Consider the following 26,169-nt stretch of genomic DNA (forward strand, 5'->3'; position numbering starts at 1 on the left):
TGATGATAGCCCCCAGCGGCTTCACATAGATGTTAAATAACACCGGGGAGAGAATAGAACCCCGTGGCACCCCGCAAGTGAGCAGCCACGGGTCTGAAGTCTCCTCCCCCAGCGGCTACCCTCTGATACCTGCCAGAGAGGAGGGAACGGAACCACCGTAGTATTATGTCCCCTGTGCCTAACCCCTCCAGGAGGTCCAGGAGGATACCATGGTTGACGGTATCAACAGCCTCTGAGAGATTGAGCAGAACAAGGAAGGAGCATTTGCCCCTATCCAGAGCCCTCCCCATATCATCCACCAAGGTGACCAAGGCTGCTTCTGTCCCATGCCCAAGCCTGAAGCCTGATTAAAATGGATCCAGATAATTGGTTTCTTCCAAGTGTGCCTGCAAAAGAGGAACTCTGGCTTGTTGAGGGAGAGGCAACTCAGAGTCTCCCCCAACAAGGCAAAGTTCTTGGTTTGCACACAATACTAAACAGCTGCTCCCGCTTGCAGTGGGAGTGATTGGGCAGTCTACAAAATCACTCAGGCACATTCATGCCAACCCAGGATTTTTTAAAAATCCTGGTTTATCATGTCATGTGAACCAGACCATTGGAATGAAACATCATACACACTTGCTCACACCAGCTTTCATGGGGAACAAAGGAAGATGGATAATGCAACATATTGCAGTATGCCTCTCAGAATGAAAGCTGAGATACAAATTTAGGATACTGTTCTGTGTTTCAAAGATAAACCCCAGCTCAACCCCCAAGCCCACTTAAGATGGCTAAACATATATTCATATAATGCAAAGCTTACTGTTGTAATTGATCTTTAGCATTAAGTATGCAGTGCAACATCAGAGGTACATTTAAATATCACGTGTTTATCAATATCGCCGGTCACACTTCAGTCACCATAGTCAATTCTCTCTGAGATTTCTGTTTAGATGTTTTGTCATAATCTTAAACTCATTGTGTCCAGACTGAGCTTTTAATCTTCCTATTCAAGCCCTCCTTTTCTCTTACACTTTCCTAATTTGCTGGTGATGTTGGCATCCACTAATTGAACAGGTATATAGCCTTAGCTTTATTGGTGACACCTTTCTCTCCCATATTAGTTCATTGTCAAGTTGTGTAGCTTTTCCCTTTACAGCTGTACAAAACTATGAGCCTTCCTCTCAGCAAAAAAACTCTGATCCATGCTCTTGTCATCTGTCACTTAGGCTACTGTAATCTTCTCTCTGGTCTTCTGTTTTCTCACTGTGGTCTCCTCACATCTATTGAGCACTGTGCTGCCAAAATCATTCATGTGACATCTGTCTTTTAATTCCTACACTGACTTCCTGTCTGCTCCTGGATCCAGCATAAGCTCCTTGTTCCACCCTCACATTTCATTGGAGGGGGCAGATATTAAAACCCAGCCAGCATGGGACTAGTAAACATCTCTTACAATACCTCCTCCCTGCAAAATTACACACAAAAAACATGAACACAGATGCAAAGGAGAGTAGAATCTAACAGAATAAACTTCAGAGGTAGAGAAACTGGGAATAAATATTAATGAAGCTTGCACATGACTACATTGCAAGGAAGTGTATCACACTAGTCATTGTGATCTGAGATTGGGCAGATGAAGCTTTGTTCCTGTGATCACATCAAAGCTTTGAGTGGTTCTGGGATGTTGTGTGTAGACTCTATTCTGCAAAAGGTATTGTTTGAGCACTAGGCATCAACCATGTCACTCGCTATCCAGGGATGAGTGTCGCTTGCCTCTTGGCAAGAAATAGCAACTTAGGTCAGGCTCTCACTAGTGCAGCAATCTAAATAAGACATGAAATGGCAGGCATTTCTCGCTGTTTCTGTCCTTCCCCAAAGCTTCCCGCAAGAGAAGACCTCACCTCTTCCTTGAGCCCTCTATTAAGCACAGAGGGCTGGAGGCAGAGGTGAGCTCTTCTTTTGCAGGACATTTTGGAGAAGGACCGTAACAGGAGAAACAGCTTTCTGTTTCTATACTTCACTAAATAATTCTGCAGATGGCCCTGCCTCTCCCCCTAGCTCTCTATGCTTGCTGGAGCGATGAGAGGAGAGTCAAAGGCTGTGGACAATCATGGGGGTGAAAGAAACCATCATGGCTTCGTCCCCCGCCACCACACGTGCTGTGCACGCTGCCCTAATTTGCATAATTACGCACAATGCAGTGCAGGTTTTTGTGTTGTTCGAACCTGGCATGGTAAGTGGCAGGGTTGGTTTCTTACCAACGCCACAACCCCTACTCCAAGCTATGCGTTGTGGCATGGGTAGGAAGTCACCCCCACCATGCACTGCGCTGGGTTCAGGCAACCCATGCTGCATCGCAGGTAATTATGGAAGTTGCAGGGGCAGGGTAAGAAGCCTCCATGATCATCTGAACCCCGTCGAAGTATTTCTGATTTTCAGGAAGTTTTGAGGAAAGATAGAAACAGCAGGCATTGCTCCTGATTTTTTTCCTGTTCTTCTGCAGTTTCCTACAAGTCAGGAAGGTCTTTGCCTCTCCCTGTAGCAATCACAGAGTTCCTGGAAGAAAGGGAGGATTTTTCTCACACAGAGATTTGTTTGCATAAGAAAAGAAACAGGCATTTGCCCAGCTGTTTCTTATCTTATCCACACTTCTATATAGACAAGACTCTGCCTCTCTCCCAAGCCCTGTGTGCTTAGCAGAGGACTTGGGAGAGAGGTGGACTAGTCTTGTCACTCCCACAGCAGTTTGGGAAAAGATTAAATAGAAAAAGAGCAGAAAGACTTCTGTTTTTCTTATCTTTTCACCACCACACTGCAAGCTAAAGAAACCGTGGCCTCTTCCGGAAGCCCTCTGTACATGCCAGAGGGATGAGTGTAGAATTGGTAGGAAGACAGATAAGAGGCTTGGTTGGCAAGCTAAATTGATATTTGTAGACCTCTGTTCAGAGCACCCATTTGATTGCCTCACTGTTGTGACTTTGCTCATATTTGTGTTTGAAAGAAGCCATTCTGGAATCCCTTGCAGATATTTGTGGAATTTGACCGGTGCAATTGGAAGCAGCATGCTTGGGTGAAAGTTCATGCAGAAGAAGTTATAGTTTTGATGTTGGAAGGGTCATTGGTTTGGGTCCCTCGAAATGAAACAATTCTGCTTCAAGGAACTAGAGTGTCAGTTGAACATTGGCCAGGACTGGTGAGTATCTTCAGTGGGTTTGTTATCCTTACTCAGAAGCAACCTACATCATGCCAAATATTTATTACTGTGTATTTAGAAGTCCTTAAAGGTTATTTCTTCATATTTCTTCTTTACTTTCAATCTGGAACTAAGCTATTGTGGAATATTCTCTAATGAATTCAGACCTGTAAAATTAAACCACTGGTATTTATCTAATTAAAAAAAAAAATTGGGCCGTGGTGGCTTAGTGGTTAAGACGCTGAACTGCAGACTGGAAGGTCGGCAGGACAGCAGTTCGAGACCCGAGTGCTGTGTGACGGAGTGAGCTCCCGTCTTCAGTCCCAGCTTCTGCCAACCTAGCAGTTCGAAAGCAAGAAATTGCAAGTAGATAAATAGGTACCGCTTTGGCTGGAAAGGTAACAGCGTTCCGTGCACCTTGGTGTTCAGTCATGCCGGCGACATGACCACGGAAGCGTCTTCGAACAGCGCTGGCTCTTCAGCTTAGAAATGGAGATGAGCACCACACCCTAGAGTCGGACATGATTGGTTGGGGACACCTTTACCTTTTTATTTATCTAATTATATAAAATGGTATCAAGCACTTAATTTGGTAGTGTTACTTGGAATGGAGCTGTATATAGATTGACCCTCAAGTTATAAAATAAGCACAAAGCAGATTGGATGAGACAAATGCTTGCACAGTAGACCTAGTCTGAACTATGTTGTCTTGATTTTCCCAGAAAGTTCTTTCGTTCTCTTCAGCATATGATTGAGAAAACCTCCTTCTTTATCATTTATTCTTCAGGAACCTTCTAGGGAGGGTAAAATGAAGGAGGAAATGTTTATTATACCAATCACTTTTAGAAGATTAATTTGGGAGTCTGAAACCTATGAGAGCATTTCATTTCAAATATGTGTGCAACCACCTGTTTCAGATCTTCATTTTTATTCTTTTCTCATTCACAGACTTTCACTCCTTTAGTAGATAAGCTGGGTTTAGGCTCTGTGGTTCCAGTAGAATCTCTTGTAGACCGAGACTTGAGGTTCCTGTCTGATGCCAGTGGATTACGTCTTTTCCAGGTAAATTATTATTATTCAGTATATTCTGTAAAAATTAAGAGGGCGATATGATCCTGGTATTTGAATGTGCTTCCCCTTTAGCTTACCTCCTCTATGCAACTTTTATTTGCAGTAAGGAAAAAAAGGCAGGAAGTAAGCAAAATACTTACTGACTAGGATTTGCAGAAGTGAGAATGAATTCCATGTGCCCAAGAGGATTGCAGGCATATGTTTCTCAAATAGCAGCGGACATGGCAAACTGCTTTTGAAACTGGGGGAAATTTCAAAAGTGGTTTATAATATGGCATGAAATCTGCAAAGAAAACAAGTTTAAACATTTAATTTAAAACAATTTAGTAGTATTGTAGTCAGCTAAAAAGCAATTAAATACACTAAGCTTAACTCTGTGGGGTCTTCATAGGTTATGTTCAGATAACTGAAATGCGAGACTGCTCCTCACATTCTGTTGTGTTGGAAAAGCCTATTCTGTGTTACATGAATTTGGGCAAGTTGCTTTTCACTGTGGAAGTCAAAATTCTTCAGAGGTAAAAATAGCTGGCTTTAAAACCCTTCATCATAGAACACAGTTGTTTTGGCTTCCAGGTGCCTGGTTTCACACTAGAGTGTAGGGGTATATGCTGTGGGAAAAAGAGCCTTGGTACACTCCGTTAACCCATAAACTAAACCCTGAGTGAAGATGGAAACATTGTGCAATAAATACATCAGAGTGCTTGTTTTTCTCTTGCCCACAGCTGTGTTTGGTGGAAAATATATAGGGAGCATTTGGATATGCATGAGTGAAATAGTACCAGAGTGACATTACTTTAGAAGTAGTTCTAAAACTCTTACTCCTGTCATTATGGAGGAGGAACATCAAGAAATAGGAGACAAAGAAATAATAACACCTAGGCAATATAATTTTATGCTCTTGTTTTGTCTATTTCCCAAGCAGCTTTTTCATATTAAAATATTTTGGCAGATGGCAACAGAAAGTCAGAACCAAATGCTCCAACAACAGCCTTTATTGAGGGAAGCTGTCAATGCATTGATCGGTGATCAGAAGCTTCAGGAGATATTTAGCAGAGGTAAGACCAGCTGGCTTTAATTAAAAAATTCTGGTTCTCATGGCAATTAGATTCTGCTTGTAGCTGCTGCTTAAGTCTCCATCCTGTTCTTTCGAGGTCTGTTTCATATGTTTCAAACTCCCCAAACTGAAAACAGGGGATTAATCAAGCCTGGTTGGGGATCACTTGGAGCAGGTTGCTACTGTTTAGGAAATGGGTTGCAGCCATGGTTTTGTTGCAGCACCTGCGCCTCTAGTTTCATTTACCTGATGTTGGCAATGGACTGAATGAGGATGAAAAAAATTGATGCTCAATCTAGATATGACAGAGGCACTCATAGATAGTAGAATGGAGAGTAGGGTTTCAGTCTGTCTTTGATTTGGGGCAGCTGTCCCTTTGAAGACCCAGGTTTATTGTGTGGGTGCGCTCCTAGGTCTAGTTTTGAGCCTGGATGTCAGTGTTGACAGTGGTCATAGTGGTTTCATACAGCTAAGGTTGGTGTGCCAGCTGCACCTATTCCTTGAAACATCAGATCTGGTCATGCTGACACATGCCCTAGTTACACCTCCTTGGGTTACTGTAATGTGCGGTATGTAGAGTTCCCTTTGAAAAGTGTTTGGAAGCTTCCATTGGTCCAGAATGATGTGGCCAGACAGTTGACCAGGTCCAGTTATTAGAAGGATATGACTTGCTTCCTACAACAGCTCTACTGGTTTCCAGTTTGTTTCTATTCACAGTTAAAATGCCAGTCATGAATTTTAAAGGCGTAAATGGCTTGGGGCCAGGTTATCTAAAGGACCATCTTTTCCACTATGAACCTTCCTGGGCATTAAGATCTTCTTTGTGTCCCAGCAATATTCAAGGAGCGTTAGGTGGGAACTCAGTAGAGGGGCTTTTTCTCAGTGGCTGCCCCCAGGCTCTCAAGCTACCTTCTTGATGAGGGCGGACTAGCCCCCAATTTGATGGTCTTTTGCTGGCAAGTGAAGACTGTGTTCAGATCTGTTTGAACCTACAACCTGTTTGCTGCTGCAGGTGATGGTTTTTAGTTTGGCTGACTGTTAATTGTATCTGTCTTTATCTGCTCATTTTATATGTTTTGAATATGCTATTGTAATTGTATCCATTGTAAGCTCTCTGCCTTTGGTGCTTAGTGCAGAAATGAGGAGTATACATTTAATTAATTAATTAATTAATTGAAATAAATGGAGTATCAGTTTGTGCAAGTGGGTCCACAAGTGGAATATTCATATGCATCAAGCACTTAATGGTTTTCCCCAATTATTTCCCAATATGTATATATAAAAACTAGGGCGACAATTCATTAGTAAATCAGATTCTGTATGACTAGCAAATTCAAAATAAAAACCCTCTCAGTATTTTACCAGAAATCTTACAAACTGACATCTAATTGAAAACACAAAACCACACAGGATTATTCTCAAAGGAGAATATGGTATAAAGGATGTTATCTTATGTCCCACAAAAATCCTAAACAAAACCCGATTTGTGTACTGCATTTAAGAGATGAATGCTTTCAATCCATACTCTTTTGTCTGTTAAACAATCCTTGGTGCAATGGCAAAGACTGGACTGATGGTATTCTCATGTGGAACTCTTTCCCAGGTCCTTACAGCATCCAGGGTCAAAGAGTGAAGGTGTATCAGCCAGAGGAGGAAAACAGTTGGGTTTCTGCTGTTGTGAGCTGTCAAGATCCTATCACTCGTCTGATGGAGGTGGTTTTGACAGAGGTATGAAGCTTTTCCTGTGGGGTTCTAATGTCTGATTTCCTCATTTCACTTCATAGAATCATAGAATTTTAGAGTTGGAAGAGGCAATGGAGGTCTCCTAGTCCAGCCCCCTGCTCAGTGCAGGATCTACCACAGAGGTGGGGAACTTGTGGCCCTCCAGATATTGTTGAATTGCAACCCCCATCCATCCCTCACCATTGCCTGTGCTATCTAGGGTTGATGGGAGTTGTAGTTCAACCACTTCTGGAGAGCCACAAGTTGCTCACCCCTGATCCACAATGGAGAATGCAACTGTAGCATCCCTGACAGACCACTGTCTGCTTAATGACCTCCAGCGGAGGAGAGTCCACCTCCTCCTGCGGCAGGCTGTTCCACTGTCAAAGAGCTTGTACCATTAGGAAGTTTCTCCTAATGTTTAGCTGAAATCTGCTTCCCTGCAGTTTCAACCCATTCGTTCTATTCTTGCCCTGCAAGAGAGAACAGATCTGCTCCATCTTCTGCATGACTGCCCTTCAGATATTTGAAGATGGCTGCAGTTTCTCCCATAATCTTCAGACTAAACATACCCAACTCTTTGATTTTATTTATTTAAAAGTTGTTTTTAATCTGCCCTTCACCTTTGCGGATACCAAGGTCATACCATAAAAACAACGCAACATCAACATAATAAAACCAAGAAAGGCCAGCAAAAAATTAAAAAGATCATGTCAGCCGATTAAAATGCTTGGGCTCTTTCTACCATTCCTTATAGGACTTACTGGGGGACTGTCATTTACATGGTCCGAGTTGCATTGTGTGAACCATGATATTCAATACAAACATGCTCAGCATGAGCAGGACCCTGACCACTGTCAGCAATTATGTAAAACTTACATAATTTCAGTTACAGATAAAGCTTCAGAATATGGTATTTTGGGGACAGAATTGTACATTTCCTCACTATTCTGCTCTCCATTAAATCCAAATTTTGGTGGCCTATAGATCATGTATCCATAGAGGCACAGACTAGCACTTGGATCCAGGCTAGCCCTTCTGTGAATGGAAGGGCCCCTTCAGTAAACAGAAGGGGCTGCAATTCAGTGGAGGGATCCCACTCACATGAATGAACTGAAGAGATTTTCACCAATTCTGCCTTTCTCCTGTATCATGCTGTTCCAGAGCTTCCTCCAACCCTCCAGAGTAGTTTTTCAGGGGCATAGCATCTGCAGAGGCGTATCAGTGAAAATCTTCTCTCCCCCCCACCCCCCAATCCCTCCTTGCGCATAAATAGTCCATGACTGGAACTCCACACATGGAATCTCTAGATCCATGCCTAACAGTGCAATCCTATAATGTCTACTCAGAAGTAAGCCCCATTGAGTTCAATGGAAATTACTCCCAAGTAAGTCTGTATAGGATTGCAGGCTAAGTTAACTAAACCATTAAGTTCAGTAGCATGAATTTCAAATTGTAGTTGCACATAAAGTACTCCTTTTCGAAGCAGTTACTATTGGGGTGACTACTCTTTCCCCTCCATTTACTGTGCTTTCCCCTCCAACCTTTCAAATTGCACAAACTTCCCCAACAGTTATGTTTTAAAAACCCTTAGAGGGCGACTTTGTCCTGTGCAGCTGCCTTCTAAGAGTTTTTTAAAAAATTGCTGGGAAGATTTGTGCAAATGTAATAAAGCACAGTCACCCCAGCAGTAAGTGCTCTAAAAAGGAGTCACAAAAGGAGGGAGTAATAATTCCCATTTGTGGACTTCTTCGGGTCTCTGGAAAGTGTCGAAAGGGGGGAGGACACTGACAAGCGTCAATTCAAAGCTTAATAGCGGATGGATACATCGCCAAATGGGAGTTATTGCTCCCCTTCCCCCCACTTTGTTACTCCTTTGCACAAATAGGATCAGACTTTCTCTCAGTATTATTTTTTCCCTGGTCCTTCACAAGTGTGTGCTAATTAGCCTCTGCGCAGCCTCACATTGTCAATTTCCTCATACTTTACCTACTCCTCTTCAGGGCTTCCTTTGAGGGCTGAAACATAAGAGGAAATTGACAAGGTGAGACTACACATAGCAAACAGGCAGTTCTGCACACTTACGAAAGACCAAGAAAAAATAATTTTAAAACTGCAAACCCATTTGCGTACTCCTGAAGCACTGTTGTTGTTAAGGAGGCGAACAAGTGATGGTCCTCCAAAGTGCCGTTTGGGCAGCAGTGGAGGGGCAGTCACTGGTGAGGGAGATTGGCAAGATCATGAAGAGCGGCATGGGCTTTTTTGCCACTCTTGCCAAGTGGCTCTGTAACCACTTGGGATAAGCCATACTGCTTGGTTTGGATGTCACAACAAGCCACCCTGAGAATGAGCTATTTCTCAACAACTCTGCTACAAGCCATGGGTTCTCGGGGTAGCTTGTTCATGGGAAAAAACCCACGCTGAATTGCCTGCACCAGGTTTCGATGTTAGGGTAAGCCAAGCTGACATGGCTCACAACCCACTGTGGCTTATCATGCTGTGTGAACCCAGTCATGATGAAGAATCTCTTGGCTTCTTCCTGATTTGAGGACTATTGCCATCTATGTGCAACAAGCTGGTGTGAAAGGTGTATGTATTCTTCCATAAGGTGTTAATTTTCAGGTTTATGTCCAATGTTCACTAACTTGGGGGAATCCTTCTGGTTTGTAGCATTTACTGGTATGTTCTTGTTCCTTGTTTTTCAGAAGCTCATTTGGATTCACACAATGGGCCAGTTCAGGCATAATGCTAAACCCTAGCTTAGTGTTATATACACAAGTCATGATGAGCCTGGTCTTGTGCGCTCACCCCTCCTTCTCTTTTGAATGCAAGAGGAGGAGAGTGAAAGCTTCCACTTTCCATTTTAAACTAACCAGAGTTCACCGTTACATTCAGACTTTGAATTCTGGTTTGTTTGAACTCTGGTTAGTTCAAACAAGCCAGGAGCAATCTGGTTTATGATCCTGGCTTGTTATTTAACTAGAGTTTAATGTAAAGTAACCAGAGTTACGTGAGTTTAGATGTAAGGGGGCACTCTGGTTAGATTAAAACTAGAAGTCAGTGCTTCTGATCTCATTTTATTCCTGGCACATGCCAAAGGGGGAGGGGGGAGTGCACAAGCCCAAGGCTCGCTGCACCTCATGCACAATGCTAAACCAAGGTTTAATATTAAGTCCAAACTTCCTCGATGTATCAGCTTCTATAGAATCACAGGTGGCTTTAGAGGAAATATGCAGAATACTCCATTCTTTTACTTAGGCGAATGAGATAGCTCCAGTCTGCCACAAACCAGGTATATGTATTATCTGATGACATTTGGAGAATGTATTCATGTAATACCTCCCTTCTGGTAAAGTGTGGTGGCATAGTGGCATTTATTGGTCCGTGTGTATAACATTGAACATGATGAAGGATAAGATAATGGGAGCAAAGTGAGAGATGTGAATGCAAAGGGTGATACGATTTGGGGGAAAAACACGTGAAGAGGAAAATTGGAGGAGCTAAAAGCTGCTTTATGATCAGTATGTCACCACTCTAATATTGACTTTCTCTTTTCTCTCGCTCCCCCTTACTCCTGCCATTCACCACATAAAAAAATCAGACTGGTGAAATCAAGTCGGTGGATCCCCGACTGATTCATGTAGTGATGGACACTTCTGCTGTGAATGAGGTACTGCGTTTTACCAGGTCATGAAAAAAATAATTATGTTGGTCTAAAAGATCTAATCTTAAAGTGTTTCTCCTGTTATGATAGTTGAAATGAGTCTATATTTGAGTGAGTGTGTGTATTTGTCGCTTTAAAAAATATTTAATAGTTTTACTTGCTAATTAAGGCTGCAATCCTGTACACATCACTGAGCCTAGTGGGGTTTACTTCTGAGTAGACATGCATATGATTGTGCTGTAAATGAATGAGTCTGAACTAGTTTTGGACAGCCTATTATACTGCTGAATTATGACACTGAAATGTGGTGTTTAAAGCAGCATAATATTCGTTGGAGGCTTAGGTTTCTTAAAATCAGGTAGATGAAGATGACAGTTACTTTGGTTGGTTCTTAGTAGTGTTGTGTGATTTTTATTTGTTATAGGGAGGATCTCTAAAGGGAACTAAATCCTCAAAAGGGAAAAAGAAGAGAGAAAGCGTGGAAGGGAAAGATGGACGAAGGAGAAAAAATGCTTCTGAAGCTGGATGTGATCATGCTACAAAGAAGTTAAAGGAGAGGGGTGAAGTGGATAGTAATGGAAATGATGGAAGTGAGGCAAACAGGGGAGCTTGGAAAGGAAGCATCAGCGGTGATGTGGCTCTGGATCCAAAGGCCAAGCAGCTTCTCCCATTTGTCCCTCCAATTAAGCATAGTATTCGTTTTGCCACATACACAAAGGAGAATGGCCGAACTCTTGTAGTCCAGGATGAACCAGTGAGTGGTGACACACCTGTGCCCTTTACTTCCTTTACTTCAGCTACTGCCCAAGCACTGCTCGATGGAGCTGGAAATCAAGAGACGGCAAAATCCTTGGAGCAGGCCAATCAAAGTCAAGTGACTGCCCCTGTAGTAATTACTACAGCTGGGCCAACACCAACTACTGTGCGGATCTCTGATACTGGCCTGTCTGCAGTTTCTGGACAAGAGAAACAGAAAGTGGGCCATTCACAGGCCCAGGGAGAGGTAAGTCTTTACAACCATCATAGTAGTAATTAGCATTTATAAAGCACCTTAGTGTATTCGAAACATTTTGCACGCATTGTCTTGTTGCAGTCTTGTTGGGGTGGTCTCAGATGGTGGTGCTGGGGGCGTTTGTTTCACCCCATGGCTGTTAGCCTGTGGGGTGCCACAAGGTTCCATCCTGTCCCCCATACTTTTTTTTTAACATCGACATGAAATCACTGAGGGAAGTCATCCAGAGGTTTGGGCTGAAGTGGCATCCATATGCAGATGATACTCAGCTCTACTTCATGTTTCCATCTACACATCCCAGGGAGGCTGTGGAACTCTTAAACCAGTGTCTGGAGGCTGTTTTGGGGTAGATGAGGGTGAACAAGCTGAGACTTAATTCAGACAAGACAGAGGTATAATGAGTTGGGAAACCAACAATTCTGGATGGAAGTTTAGAAGTGGTCTTAGATGGGGTTACACTTCCCACTAAAAGACCAAGTGCATAGTCTGGGAGTCCTCCCTGGCCTCTGTGTTAACTGGAGAAGCTCAGGTGGCTGCAGCGTCCAGGATTGCACGTTACTGGCCTAGGGCCATAGCTGGTATACCAGACTGTCTCGAGAGGTCGGACTTTGCCTCAGTTATCCATGCACTGGTGATGTCCAGGATAGAAGACTGTAATGCACTGTACATGGAGCTGCCTTCAAAGATGGCTCAGAAATTTGAACTGATGCAGAATATGGCCGCCCAAGTGTTGGTGGGAGCGAGGAGGTTTAGGTCATATATTGCCTATACTGCAAAATACCAGTGCATTTCTGAACCCTATTTAAAGGGCTGTTTTTGACCTTTTAATCCTTAATGGATTGGGACCAAATGAATCGAAGGGCCGCCTTCACCCATATCAGCCTTACTGCACTTTAAGAACAGCAACAGAGGCCCTATTCACTTGCCCACCTTTGAGGGCAGTTAGGTGGGCAAGTGCACGAGAAAGACTTTTTCTGCAGTGGCCCCACACCTCTGGAATTGGTTGCTATGGAAGGTCTGTGAGGCCCCACCATTGCAGGCTTTTAGGAAGGCTCTGAAAACCTACTTGCTTACTCTGGCCTTCCCCTGATTATGTGTGCTTTTTAATTGTTGTTTTTTAGATAGTTGTTTTTATGAAATTGTATCAGTCTATTTTATTGCTGTAAACCGCCTTGGGAAGACTGCCCTGAAGGGCGGCCTGGAAATGTACTAAATAAATAAATGCCTGTAATAACCCTGATAAGGATAAGTGGAGAAGTACAAGAAGATACACAGTAGGACTCTTGAGATCTTTTCCTGTTACAGTGGAATAATAAGAATGCTGACTTGTGAACTCTTGTATGTGTGTTAAGTGTGCAGTACATTCCTCTCTGTCTTCATATCTTAGAACATGGATGGGAAACCTGTGGCCTTCTAGATGTTGGACTATAATTCCCATCATCCCTGACCATACTGGCTGGGGCTGATGGGAGTTGGAGTCAGCATTTGGAGGACCGTACTTTCCACACCCCTGCATTAGAAGAAGGATGCTGGAAGGATTAATAATCTAATCTTTTATAGATGAATGAAACAGTAAATGATTTCAGAATGGCTACTTCAGTATACAAGTTCATATTTTAGAGTATCATTTCAGAAACAGAGTTAACATTATTGAACTTAAGAGGTTGTATCCAGTGTTAGTCTAATCGAAGTCCCATTCATTTCATTGGGTAGGGTTAAGTAGGTTCATTGGGTTAAGTAGGACTACACTGAATACAACCCGTATGTTTTTCTTTTCCATTATATGCATTATTTTTAGCTTTCAGGTTTGCAAAGATGCAATAAACCAGTCTGCAGGTTTGGAAATGCATGACTAGTAAGCCCAAATGAATTTAGGCAGCCTACCTGTACTTGTTGCACAACAAATTATAGTTTTGATATAGAGCAAACTGTTAAGAGCTGCTAAAAAGTCAGGATATTGAGGAAAACTTTAACAGGCATGGTCAATGTGTTTTGAATTTTGGATCTTGAGAGAGGATTATAATTAGTTGATGTCTTATTTTATTTCAGAATTCTCAAAATTCATTGTTGGCTTCTCCAGGGTTTGGAGTGGCACACTCGAGTGCCTCACAGCCTTTGGTGTTTGACAGTGGGCGAAGCCAATCCAATGGAGTATTAGCTCCAGAGAAGAAGCCTGTTGGATTTTCATTTGGTAGTAACACTGGTCAGGAGGTCCAGAAAGATTCTGATATATCAAAGAACTTGTTTTTTCAATGCATGTCCCAGAATCTTCCCACCAGCAACTACTTCACAGCCTTGTCAGAAAATCTATCTGAAGAGCCCGCTAGTCAGGACTCATTAAAAAAAAGTACAGAGAGCCTGAATTTGGGCATCTGCAAAGGTAAAGGCCTTGCAGGAGAAGCAAAATCTTCAACTCAGTTGGGCAGTTCTGTGGACCGGAAGCAGCCAGTGGAGTCTATGCCCACACTTACTCCAGCTTTTCCACGAAACCTCTTGAGTACTCGACCTCCAGATAATCATGAGAATCTCTTTTTGCAGCCTCCAAAACTGTCGCGAGAGGAGCCCTCAAACCCTTTCCTGGCATTTGCAGAAAAATCAGAACTCAGTCCTTTCAGTAGCTTTGCATCCTCATCTCAGCCAGGAGTATCTGCTACTCCCTCTTCAGTTCTTGGTTCCAAGACAGCTTCTGGCTGGCCAGATTTGCACACCTCAACTGACTCTTTAGCTAAAAAGAAAAGCTTGTTTATAACGACGGATTCCTCCAAGATGTTGTCTAGTACGCCTAGTTCAACTCTCTTTGCTGGTGTTCAGAGCTCATCTACTTTGGGGAATGGCCGTTCCAGCTCGCCTATCGGCAACCTGACACAACCTATTGAAATGCCCACACTCTCCTCCAGTCCAACAGAAGAAAAGCCATCTGTTGGGCCTGGGCAACAGGACAATCCTCTTATGAAAACTTTTTCTAATGTGTTTGGCAGACATCCGGCTGGCTTCTTCTCTTCTCAGGCAGAGCTAGCAGTGGAGAACAAAGCCCCCTTTGAAACTGTGAAAAGGTTCTCTCTAGATGAGCGGAGCATGGCATCTAAGCAGGATTCTGATTCTAGCACCAATAGCGACCTCTCTGATATGAGTGATTCTGAGGAGCAGCTGCACACCAAAGCTTGTCTGAAGGGAATCCCAGAGCATCTGATTGGGAAACTGGGTCCCAACGGCGAGCGGAATGCTGAACTACTAATGGGCAAGGGAAAAGGGAAACAAACCCCAAAGGGCAGGCCTCGCACAGCCCCCTTGAAAGGTGAAGGCTTTAAAGGCTGGGTTTAGTTATCTGGGGAAAGCTGCAGATGGGCTGTATTTGTATATTTTCTGTATGATCAGCCATGTGATGTGATCATCCTTCTGTGAACTTGTCCTCTGTAAACTGCTCTAGGAGTCTTTGGGGTGAAGAACAGGGCAAAAATGTTTCAATAATAGTATAGGCAAAACAGCATAGCTAAGGACAGTGTTAAGAAACCCAGAATAAATTATGAATGTTTTTTGTTGTGCCCAAACTATTCTAATTAATTCCAGTTTTATAACTGGTGATTGTTTGCCAGGACTAGCATAAGGGGGGAAATTTATGGGGAACTGAAGGGCAACATTACATAGGAACAGGAAAAGGTGGTCTGGGAGTCAGCATAAAAAGGACAAGGAGATTGGCAGTGCACAGAAAGAAATATTGACTAGTTGTAGGAGGCTCTGTAAATCCTTTGTAGTCCTGGCGCCTTTAGCATAAATAACTCAGAAACAGCATTGTTAAGGATGGTGTTACTGGGTTTAACGCTACAGTTTATCCAGTAAAAGATGTTTACATGTTTAATGTAGCTCATTTCATTGGTGAAGAACAAATACAAGTCAGAGGAGTGTGGTCTGAGTTCCAAAACTCAAAACCACACTCTTAAATCCACCATTTCCTGTTCTAACTCCCATTTCACAAAAGGCAAACTGATGAGGCACAGAGAGAGGTAACCTGATTAAGAAACTGAGTATAACACAGAGATCAGACCTGAGCTGTAAATGCCAAATCACATATTTGCCCCCACAAAGCACAACAAAATACCCATATCACAGAAGGAAAATGGATGATGCCCAGAGAAACATACACATGTGCATACACACACATGCACACAAAATGCACTCCACGCATACATGGGTCTGTGTACACGCCATACACAAAAGGTTCCAGGCAAAACACACACCACACCAAAACAAAAAACAAACAGACAAACCAGCTTACAGACACACACCACATTAAACAGGCAAAACACCCAGAGGGCACAGGCAAAACACCCCTCCGCACCCCCCCACCCCTTACCTTTTCCTTCTTTCTAGTGGCTAGGCACACTTCAGAATAAAGCACTGGATTCTATCCACCCACCATTTTTACTTTCTGTGAATGTCTCTGGGGCCCAGGGCCATTCTTGGAAATAAAGATGATGCTGGAGGCCTGTGCATCACTTTGCAGCAAGCCAGCCTTCCAGTTAAAGAAATGTATTTTAATTTTTAAAATCTAAAAAAAAACACCCAACATCAGGAAGGGCAGTGAGCCTGGCAGGTGCTAAGGGAGGTTACCATGGGCACCAGGTGGGAGACTTTAGATATATGTAGACATTGATGGAGAGAATCAAAGCAAAATGGATGAGTTGGGCCATACCCACTACCACTCTTGCCTGGTGGTTGCATGTTGGACAGTAGGTTTGCTGAAGGATCAGTGCATATTTTATGTATTTATTGTATTTCTCTACCACTTTTCTGGGACCAACGAAGGCGGTTTACAAAAAGTTCAGAACATAAAAACCACAGTCAAATAGAAATAGTAAAACATTTAATAAAACAAACACACATAATCTAGTCTTACTTGAATCAGACCTACATGCCTTGGCCCCCAATGGAAATGTATGATACCCAGTGCACATATGTCAGGTAAGGACAAGTGCAGTCCTGCTTCCTATCAGACATAATCTCCAAGTAGGGCTGCTTTTTATCAGCGTCAAGATTAAGTAAGTACTACTTGGAATCCTGCATCCTATTTGCCATAGTTTAATTGAAATACTCTAACTGTTGTTTGTTTTGTAGTTGGCCAGTCTGTACTGAAAGACATAAGTAAGGTGAGGAAGCTGAAGCAATCAGGAGAACCATTCCTCCAGGATGGCTCCTGCATTAATGTAGCCCCACATCTGCACAAGTGCCGGGAGTGCCGGTTGGAACGCTACCGGAAATTCAAGGAACAAGAGCAGGATGACTCTACTGTGGCCTGCCGCTTCTTTCACTTCCGCAGGTAATGAAGCTTGTCTTTGTATATCTATTTGCTGGTGCCTACAGTCTAGCTTGCCTCTTTAAATTTTTGACGGCAACATAATTTTGTAAGTAATTTCATCTCTTTAGAGTTGTGTATACTTACTGCAGTGACAGCTGCAATTCCTGCTATAGCTTCTGAGGTCTGCTTCAACACATCATGGGGAAGCTGACCCGTGAACTTGCAGCTGAGTAACAAGATGAATAAAAAGATTTAAAAGCAAAAAACAAAAATGGACTTAATTTAAATGGGATTTTTGTTTTTTAAAAACATTCAGGTAAGTGTCGCTTTTGACAAATAACTTGACTTTATAATGATATCCGAATACAATTCATATTTGTTGAATTTTACACTGTAAATCCTATTGATGAGCCTCTGCCAAACATACTGGCCCAGTTTGCACATAATGGCTAACTATGGGTTATTTAACTCATAGTTAGTTGTGGCCATGCGGCAGCAAGTGTGCTGCCTCCTGTATGCTTGTCACTTCTGCTTTCTTACACACCCCAGGAACAAACCATGGGTTAACCCAGAGAGCTTCGGCTATGGGGCGGTATGAATAATAATAATAATAATAATAACAACAACAACAACTTGGGTTGTTGAACTCCTAAACAACTGAGAGTTTCCAGTTTGGATGTAATGTTAACATCCCAGAAATAGGAAAAGCAGAAGCGGGCGAGTGGGTAGGAACCAGCATGCTTGCTCCCATGCACTCACAAACAACCCATGGTTTGTTAACCATGGATTGATTGTGCGAACCAGGTCATTGAATCAGATACCTGCTTTTCTATATAAAAGAATAAATTATGGGGGAAATAATTGATTTATATCAACTTCCCCATTTTGTAATTTGTGCATTTCCTGAATAAGACTATATACCAATTGTTATAACAACTTGTTAGTCTGTAACTAAAAAACACTCCTTAGTACTACCTAGGAAGATAATCCAAAGCCTCTGGTCATGCAGCCTACATGTCTTTTGTATGACAAAATTATCAGTTTACAGCAAGGGTGGGCAACATATGGCCCGAAGTCTGTATGTCTGTCTCCCCTCCCAAAATTCGGGGGTACCCCAAAAAATCTAAATATTTTTTTTCTGAACAAAATGACATCCTGAGCTGCTACAGAGCGCCAAACAACCTAATTTTAACCCTTTTGGTGCTCCGTAGGAACTCCAGACACCTTTTTGTTTTGTTGTTCTCCCCCCCCCCCCCCGGCGCATTTGTGGCACTCTCGGGGGTGTGGTTCCAGGGGGGCAAAAATGGCCCCCAGAACTCTTGAAGTTGCCCACCCATGGTTTAAAGATGGCAGGGTGGGGGTAGAGAAGTATAGAAATAATGTGAAATTGATGAATTTCTGTTGTCCTTTCATGTGAGCAGAAAGCCAATTAAGCAAGATAGTTTACTTGAACACAAGGGACCCAATGCAATATAGAGCTAGGTGTGCTTGACCGTGGACCAATTCCCTAGAACGTTCTGGAAACAAGGCTTGTAATCACTAGGAAAATGGTGTTACTTCATAATATAGAAAGTAAATGTCCACACTAATGTTTTTGCAATGCTTGCCCCAGAAATCAAATATGTAAGTCTGTCTTTGTTCTTGGTGATTGAAATTACAGATTAAAAATCATCTGGATTTAAATCAACCCATCTTTCAAAATGGATTTGTGCTTCAGAAGAGGGTGGCTATATGCTAGCATTTTTGGAAACTTAATGTCCTTTCTTACTGTAGAAAACTTCATTGCATTAGTCCAGTCTTCCAAACTATTGCGTTTTAGTCTATATTCATGAAATACATAAGGAGTCTTAAGGTGTTAATACATACAAAAGGCTAGATTGCTCAGAAGGAAGCTAATGTTGGAGAAAATGTGGCCAAACTGGCTTGGAACCAGTTGAAGAGGCAAAGATCATGTATTCATTAAAAAAAAACTATAGTAATGTATACCCGTCTTAAAACCATGCTTCTTCCAACATGTGAGTTCATGCTTTGCTGTTGAGTATCAGTTAACTCGTTTGTAGAGAGATGAAGAGGAGGAGTGAGAATAAAGTATATATTTCATGACAAATGTGTGTGCATCCTAAATGATCCTGTTTTGTTTTGTTTTTTTAAATGAACCCCTCAGGGAGAGGGACCTTTGCTCAGTTGTAGTTGCAAAAGGTCCCAGGTTCAAAACCTAGCATCTCCGGTTAAATGATCTGAGAGAGTGTGCTATGAAAATACTTCTGCCCGAGACCATAGGACGCTACTGCCAGTCAGAATGTACAGCACCAGGTTAGATGTGGACCAGTGGTCTAACTCGATATCAGACAGCTTCATAGTCTTTCCTGCTGTGAGAAATGGTCATAGTTTGTCCTTGAGTGCAGGAATTGGTTGTTTGTAAGGAGAACACACTTCCAGACCATTGACAAGAAATTGTATATGGACAGGGGGGCAGGGTGTTCAAAGATGGCTGAAAATCACCCTTAACATAGGTTATCACTGACTCAGGCCTCAGCAATATAAATACGAGCTGCCAAACAAGACTTGAACCTCTGGGCAGAGAGGGCAAAGCTTTTTATGCCAATTCTTCCTCTGTTGTACTTCTGTTTAAAACCTAGATAATGGCAGTTTGTTCCTGATAGTGTGAATGGGAAGCAGTAAAAAGGATCCTGTAAAAATAGCATTGGGTTCACCATCTTGGTCTTTCAGAAACGTTGTTATTGCATTTTATGGTAGTTTCTAACAAAGGCACATTTCCTGCCACACCATATCTTCAGCAATCACTCAATCAACTGTGCTAGTTTTAGAGGATAGCCATAAAGGTAGCCTTTCTCTCATCCTTGTTTTGAGGAGTAGATGATGGCTCTTTAACAAGTTCATTCTGTTTTATTTCAGACTGATATTTACTCGGAAAGGTATACTACGAGTGGAGGGATTCTTGAACCCCCAGCAGAGTGACTCTGATGCTATGAGCTTATGGATCCCATCGTCAGCCCCTGCAGAGGGGATTGATCTGGAGACCTCTAAATACATTCTGGCCAATGTTGGGGACCAGTTCTGTCAGCTGGTTATGTCTGAAAAGGAGGCAATGATGATGGTGGAACCACACCGTAAGTAGCTGTTTTCTTTTTAACCTATGTGCGTGGTCTGCTGAAACTTGAATTATTGAAGGAAAGGTTTACGCAAATCATTAACCTAATGATTTACTTTAATTTCTTTAAACGTGTTGAATAACTTAATGATGGTGTCCTTGTGGGGTTTGGAGGGAGGGATTTCCTTTTTCTCTCAGGTTAGTTTTGTCCAATGTATGAATTGAGGATACGTTTATGCATTGTTTTTCTCATGTCACTTCTCTGTGTTGCAAGTACATTTTCTGAAAGTGCCTTAAAGGTCAGTTTTTACTTACCACAGTAAAAAGTTTTACATTTGATAACCAATCTCAGTAGAGGACAAATTTAATAGAGGACACATTTTCTTAAGTGCCATGTTAGCATTATATAGCCGTAAGTAACTGGATGGTAGTTATTTCTGGTGTTAGGTCTTATTCTAATGTGTTCATATCACTGGAACCTCTAAAAATTGGCAGCTAAACCAAAAACATTGAATGGATTACCCTGAATCCAGTGCAGGAAGATTTATGCATGCAAAAGGGCTTTTTCCTGAGTTTCTCAAACTCTTTTCTCCCAACACCACCATCCCTACTCTCAGAAAGAAAGAAATGCATGTGCATTTAAATGTGTGCTTCAGCTGCTTTGGGTGGATCTTATTAAAATTCCAAGTTTTCAAAGAATAGTTGTTATGTATAACCTGTTAACTTGTTCATCATTGTGCTGTTGTTTTTTGTAGAGAAAGTGGCCTGGAAGAGAGCTGTACGGGGTGTGAGGGAAATGTGTGATGTATGCGAAACAACACTGTTCAATATTCATTGGGTTTGTCGCAAATGTGGCTTTGGGGTGTGTCTGGACTGTTACCGTCTCAGGAAAAGCCGTCCACGCAGTGGTGAGTACTTTGCATTTGTCTTTAACAATGCTGTAAAGCTTAGATGGGTAAGCTGCTTTTAGGGACATCGCTTGTAAGAAGATCAGAATCTACTGATATAGTTTGGGTGATTTGCAATAGACCGCCAAGGATTTCTGGCTCCCAGTTTTTTAACAGCAGCAACAGCAGGAGGCTTTGCCCCCTCCCCCCTTCTAAATTAGACTGCTGAGGTGGAAGAAAGCTGGAGGTGGAGGCATCAGGAGTGGTTTTTTGTGTGACTGGACTGTAAGCTCAGTTCTGGTACTGAAAACAAATTCCTGAGCTGAAGTCTGCCTGCCTCTAGGTTGGCTGCTTTGTACGTTACTGGAGTGAAGAGGTGCTGCAGGTTGAGAGTGCTGCCCTAATTTACTCTCCTGCCTCTTCCTTCTGTTTTTTTCAAGGCAATATTGAGAGCAGGGGTTTTAATTTTGTGTTGAACCCAGCCAATTTGGGGTGTGTATGAACCTCTCACTGTCTTGCACCACTCTTTCCCTGGAGTTAGTCCTGAAGGAAAGTAACTTCTGAACAGGTTCCCAGAAGGCCTGAAGAACTGATCCAATATAGCAGTCCATATTCATATGCAGATCTGTAATACCACAGGTGCTTTTGCCACCAGAATTGATACACACACACACACACACACACACACACACAGGATAACGTTTGCCTTAGTGGACATAAGCCCTTTCAGTACAGGGAAGATAAAATAGGAACTGTGTGCTGACTTAAGAGGGAAGTGGGGCTTCTGTCTAGTTATTGTCCCATGAACATTCTAAATCTACCATGTCTTTTGTGTAGAAGCAACTATTTGAAGCAGAACATTCCATTTGTGAGAAGTAATGTGTAAACTAGCTAAGATGCAGACATGTGGATGTACACATGCACATTACTGAGAACAGTGAATTGCTGTGAGACAGCAATTGGAAAACTAAAAAGGCACCATAAGGAGTTTCACTTGGAGTTTGAGAATGCATTTTCCAGTAGGGAAACGGGGTTCATGCTAGGTTTGTTCCTTCAGGTTTTAAACTTGAACACCTGACTTCTATCCTGGCACTTTGCAGTAGCACATTCAGCACCACAATCTCTGTTACATGTTTAATTTGTGAATTTAGTGCAAGGTTTTCTCTTACTATGAAAAGACTGCCCACCAAAACAGAAGCGTGGCCCTTCTGAATTTTTACTGAAGAATTTGTAGTACTGTAACATGCAAACAAGCATTTGGAAAGTTAAAAGATCTGACTATCTTTCTATTTCAGAGACAGAGGAGATTGGTGATGAAGAGGTTTTTTCATGGCTGAAGTGTGCAAAGGGACAGTCACACGAACCAGAGAATCTCATGCCAACACAGATCATCCCTGGCACAGGTGATGCTTCAGTAATCACACTTATTTTTCCATGCCCTATCTGGACTCTCTTCATTCTGCTTTGAATACATTCCTGTGCAGCAGAAACATACCGGCAGTTTTCTGCATCACTTATGATTATTTTTATTAGGCTTCTAAAGTTACTTAAGGCAAATATTGTGATATTGTCACAACAAAGGAAAACTTTTCTATCCAAACACAGAAAGCTCTCTTACCTAGTCTAAAAGCCAGCTATATGTAAACACTCTTATCAGCTCTCTGAGGACAGGCTTCTTGTTCATAAAACCTAGAACCTTTTCTTACATTTCTTCTGTAAGTAGAAATATACTGATGCTTGCATTTTGAGACTTTCAGATTGTTATGGAGTTTGATACCAAAATTTCTAACTTTCCAGCACTATATAATATTGGAGACATGGTTCATGCAGCACGTGGCAAATGGGGAATTAAAGCTAACTGTCCATGTATTAACCGGCAGAACAAATCTGTGTTGCGACCTGCTGTCACCAATGGAATTTCGCAGGTATGTGAACTTTTAATCTGCCCCAAATGTGTTGTTATATGATTCTGGTAGAACTTGTCCACTTACTGTGGGCATCCGAGCTAGGGCTGCTGTATTCCACTGCTGGGCATTATGTATGTTGGAATAATTGTTTGTAATTGCTTTGAGCAATTTGAGTTGGTTAGCATATTAATGGAAAGGCAGAATATAAATAAATAAATAGCATTTACTAATTGGATGATAAATATACCATCCAATATACTTGTTTTGCTCCTTTTTAGAAAGCTTCTACCAGTGGGATATTTATATTTTTCTGAGGTCTGAATATACACGGCCCTATTGTCGGTGTCAGACCATGTTTTGTTTTTCATGGAGAGAATAATCTTTTCTCCTACTCAGTTTATCTTGTATATAGTAATTCTACCCCCAGCCCAGAAAGAAACTTCTCTTCCTAGCCAAATGCTGTGATAAAAAGTATGCTTAAGACTGCAGTGTTCAATTAACAAATGTCTTCCTGCTTTCCACAGCAGTGCCCATGTCTGATCCATCTTCCCCATCAAGCACCACTCGCCAACGTTATAGTGTCCTATCCAGTGCCTTCTGCACATTATTGGTGCCCATCATACTAGAGCAAGCATGGGGAACCTCTGGCCTATGGGCCAGATGTTGTCTGTGGGGTTCCCCCATCTGGCCTGCTAGCTTCTTCCTAAGCCATAGCCCTTTTCCCCAACCAGGGAAAAGCTCTTGTCTCCAATCAACAACCATGGACATTGTGTGTAGGTGCAAAATGCAAGGGAAGGCCCAGCAGTTATTTCAGTGGCTGGTGGATAGGGCTTAAGCATTGTATTCTACTCCCATGTCTGTTCTTCCTGTCCTCCTGCCCATACCAGTTTGTTCATTCTTAGACCTTCCCTGCTCCCGTTCCATTCTTTATATCTTCCATCAGAGTTCTTATCAAAACTGGTAATCTTTTGAACACTTTTATGTTTTAACCGTGTTGAAATATGGATCTGATCAGTTAGGCTAACTGTAGGCTGTCAGACTGTTGCAAGGATCTTTATAAACATGGTGCTAATGAAACAATAATAGCTATTATATTTGCCAAATATTTAAAGTTCTTCTCCTTACAACCAGTTTTAGTATTATATTGTGAACTTAAAAAAGGCTTATTGTGAACATTTCAGTTGTCTCAGATCATTAAAAAAATGTTTCAGATACCACTTTTTTACTGTGTTGTGTGTGATCCTCTGTTTCAGCAGCTGCCCAGTATGAATCCTGGTGTGTCAGCTTCTGGAAATGAAAGCACATTCTCTAGTGGCACAGGAACAACAGAAGGTGGGCAGCTGGACACAAATGCTGTGCCTAAGTCTGAAACTAGAGAGGGAAAAGTTGAGGAGCTTATAAAGACAGAGGCTCCAGTAACCGGCACTCCAGCACCCAGCAACAGTAGTGAGATAAAACCTAACAAGTCACTTTGTCCAGAAACAAGTCCCTCATCAGCATTGCACTGGCTTGCAGATTTAGCAACACAAAAAGCAAAAGAAGAAACAAAAGGTAAGCTATTGGAGCTGAAGGTTTTTTGATTAGAGACCAAGTTGTCACTCTGGAGAGAGAGAGAGAGAAGGACATTTTCAAGGATAGGGATGTGGAAGGCAGACCAAACCAAGGGTATTTCCAGATGACTGCTTTTTGAATGTCAAGGCACATTGATTTAGTATTCTTGATGTTCCTAAGCCATATAAGGCTTCTGCAGATCCATCCAAATGGCAAATGGAGAACTAACAAGGTTGACACAGTGGCGGTGCAGTCTAGAAGAGCATCTGTAGTCTAAAGCCTTTGTTCTAATTGGGGTTTCCCCATTTAACATGGCAGCAGCACTAACTCAGCTCTGGAGGACTCAGACCAGTTTGCTCTGGGGGGAATACACATGGTACCAAGTCTGAACCAGTTTGCTCAGAGTTAAATTTGTCTCTTTTAAACACCCTTTAATAATAACCTGAAAATGAGCCAATCATTGCTGTGTAACCTAAACCTACCCCAAATCAAGGTTGGTTTGTCTATTGTATCTTTTTTATTGTATTTTTCAAATGGCAAGAGAAACAATAATTGCTTTCCTAATAGTTTTATGAAATCATCTGTATGTGTACTAAGGAATTAATTTCAGGGACTTAACAGTTCAGGGATGTTGCGTGTCATCCGCATATTGGTGATGCTGCACCCCAAACCTCCTGATGATAGGCCCCAGGGGCTTCACATAGATGTTAAATAACACCGGGGAGGGAATAGAACCCTGTGACACCCTGCAAGTGAGCAGCCAAGGGTTTGAAGTCTCCTCCTCCAGAACTACCCTCTGATACTTGCCAGAGAGGAAGGAACGGAACCACCGTAATACAGTGTCCCCTATGCCCAACCCCTCCAGGTGGTCCAGGAGGATACCGTGGTCGACGGTATCAAAAGCTGCTGAGAGATTGAGGAGAACAAGGAAGGAATATTTGCCCCTATCTAGAGCCCTCCCCATATCATTCACTAAGGCGACCAAGGCCGTTTCTGTCCCATGCCCAGGCCTGAAGCGCAATTGAAATGGATCCAGATTATCAGCTTCTTCCAAGTCGCCTGCAGCACCACCACCTGCTCAGTCGCCTTGCCAAAAAAAGATTCGAGACTGAGCAAAAGTTGTTCAAGTCTTGGGGATCCAAGGAGGGCTTTTTAACAGTGGTCTTATCACCGCCTCCTTGAGGGCTGATGACATCACTCCCTTCTCAAGGGAGGCATTCACCACCGCCTTGATCCCCTCCCTGCAACTCATAATGAGCCAAAATTGGCAAGGATCGAGTAAGCAGGTGGTCGGCCTTAAAGATGAAAGCACCTTGTCCACTTCCTCAGAAGGAAGAAGCTGGAACCAATCCCACACAACCAGTCTGCTACTGGCCGCCCCTCATTTACTAACTGTATCCACAGCGCATGGAATAGAACTCCCAATCTGGTCAATTTTATCTGCAAAGTGCTTTGCAAACTCATCACAGGAGGCCTTAGAATGCTTCATTAGTTCCGGAACAACTGGACCGACTAGGTTCCGGACCGTTTGGAACAGCCTCCTGGGACAGCACTGTGCAGACGCAATAGAAGCAGCATAAAAATTCATTTTTGCTGCTCTTATTGCCATGTGGTTGTCTGAAGCTACAGCTCTAACCCATGTCTGATCGTCTTCAGAATGAGATTTCCACCACCGGCACTTTAGCTGTCTTACCTCCCACTTCAGAGCTTGCAACCGT

At 42.5% G+C, this 26,169-nt stretch overlaps 1 protein-coding gene across 4 annotated transcripts in view; it reads left to right on the forward strand.

Moving 5' to 3' along the window:
- Positions 1-26,169, forward strand: part of KDM3B (lysine demethylase 3B) — a 52,226-nt gene that overhangs the window by 6,981 nt on the left and 19,076 nt on the right. For 3 of the 4 annotated variants that reach the window (XR_014788461.1, XM_084839484.1, XM_084839486.1), the window contains exons 2-14: positions 3,011-3,178; positions 4,127-4,240; positions 5,199-5,304; positions 6,907-7,031; positions 10,627-10,695; positions 11,114-11,692; positions 13,751-14,996; positions 16,814-17,015; positions 19,911-20,125; positions 20,862-21,014; positions 22,289-22,396; positions 22,791-22,918; positions 24,154-24,451. Coding sequence is in view for 3 of the 4 variants with exons in the window: in XM_084839484.1 (XP_084695610.1) it covers positions 3,011-3,178; positions 4,127-4,240; positions 5,199-5,304; positions 6,907-7,031; positions 10,627-10,695; positions 11,114-11,692; positions 13,751-14,996; positions 16,814-17,015; positions 19,911-20,125; positions 20,862-21,014; positions 22,289-22,396; positions 22,791-22,918; positions 24,154-24,451 (3,511 nt within the window). In the remaining variant the exon portion in view is untranslated. The remainder of the gene's footprint in view (positions 1-3,010; positions 3,179-4,126; positions 4,241-5,198; positions 5,305-6,906; positions 7,032-10,626; positions 10,696-11,113; positions 11,693-13,750; positions 14,997-16,813; positions 17,016-19,910; positions 20,126-20,861; positions 21,015-22,288; positions 22,397-22,790; positions 22,919-24,153; positions 24,452-26,169) is intronic. The other variant, XM_084839485.1, reaches the window with a different exon arrangement.

The sequence above is a fragment of the Heloderma suspectum genome, chromosome 2 (genome assembly GCF_057233095.1).
Source record: "Heloderma suspectum isolate Gila_16-S chromosome 2, 16-S_ref, whole genome shotgun sequence".
NCBI lineage: Eukaryota > Metazoa > Chordata > Lepidosauria > Squamata > Helodermatidae > Heloderma > Heloderma suspectum.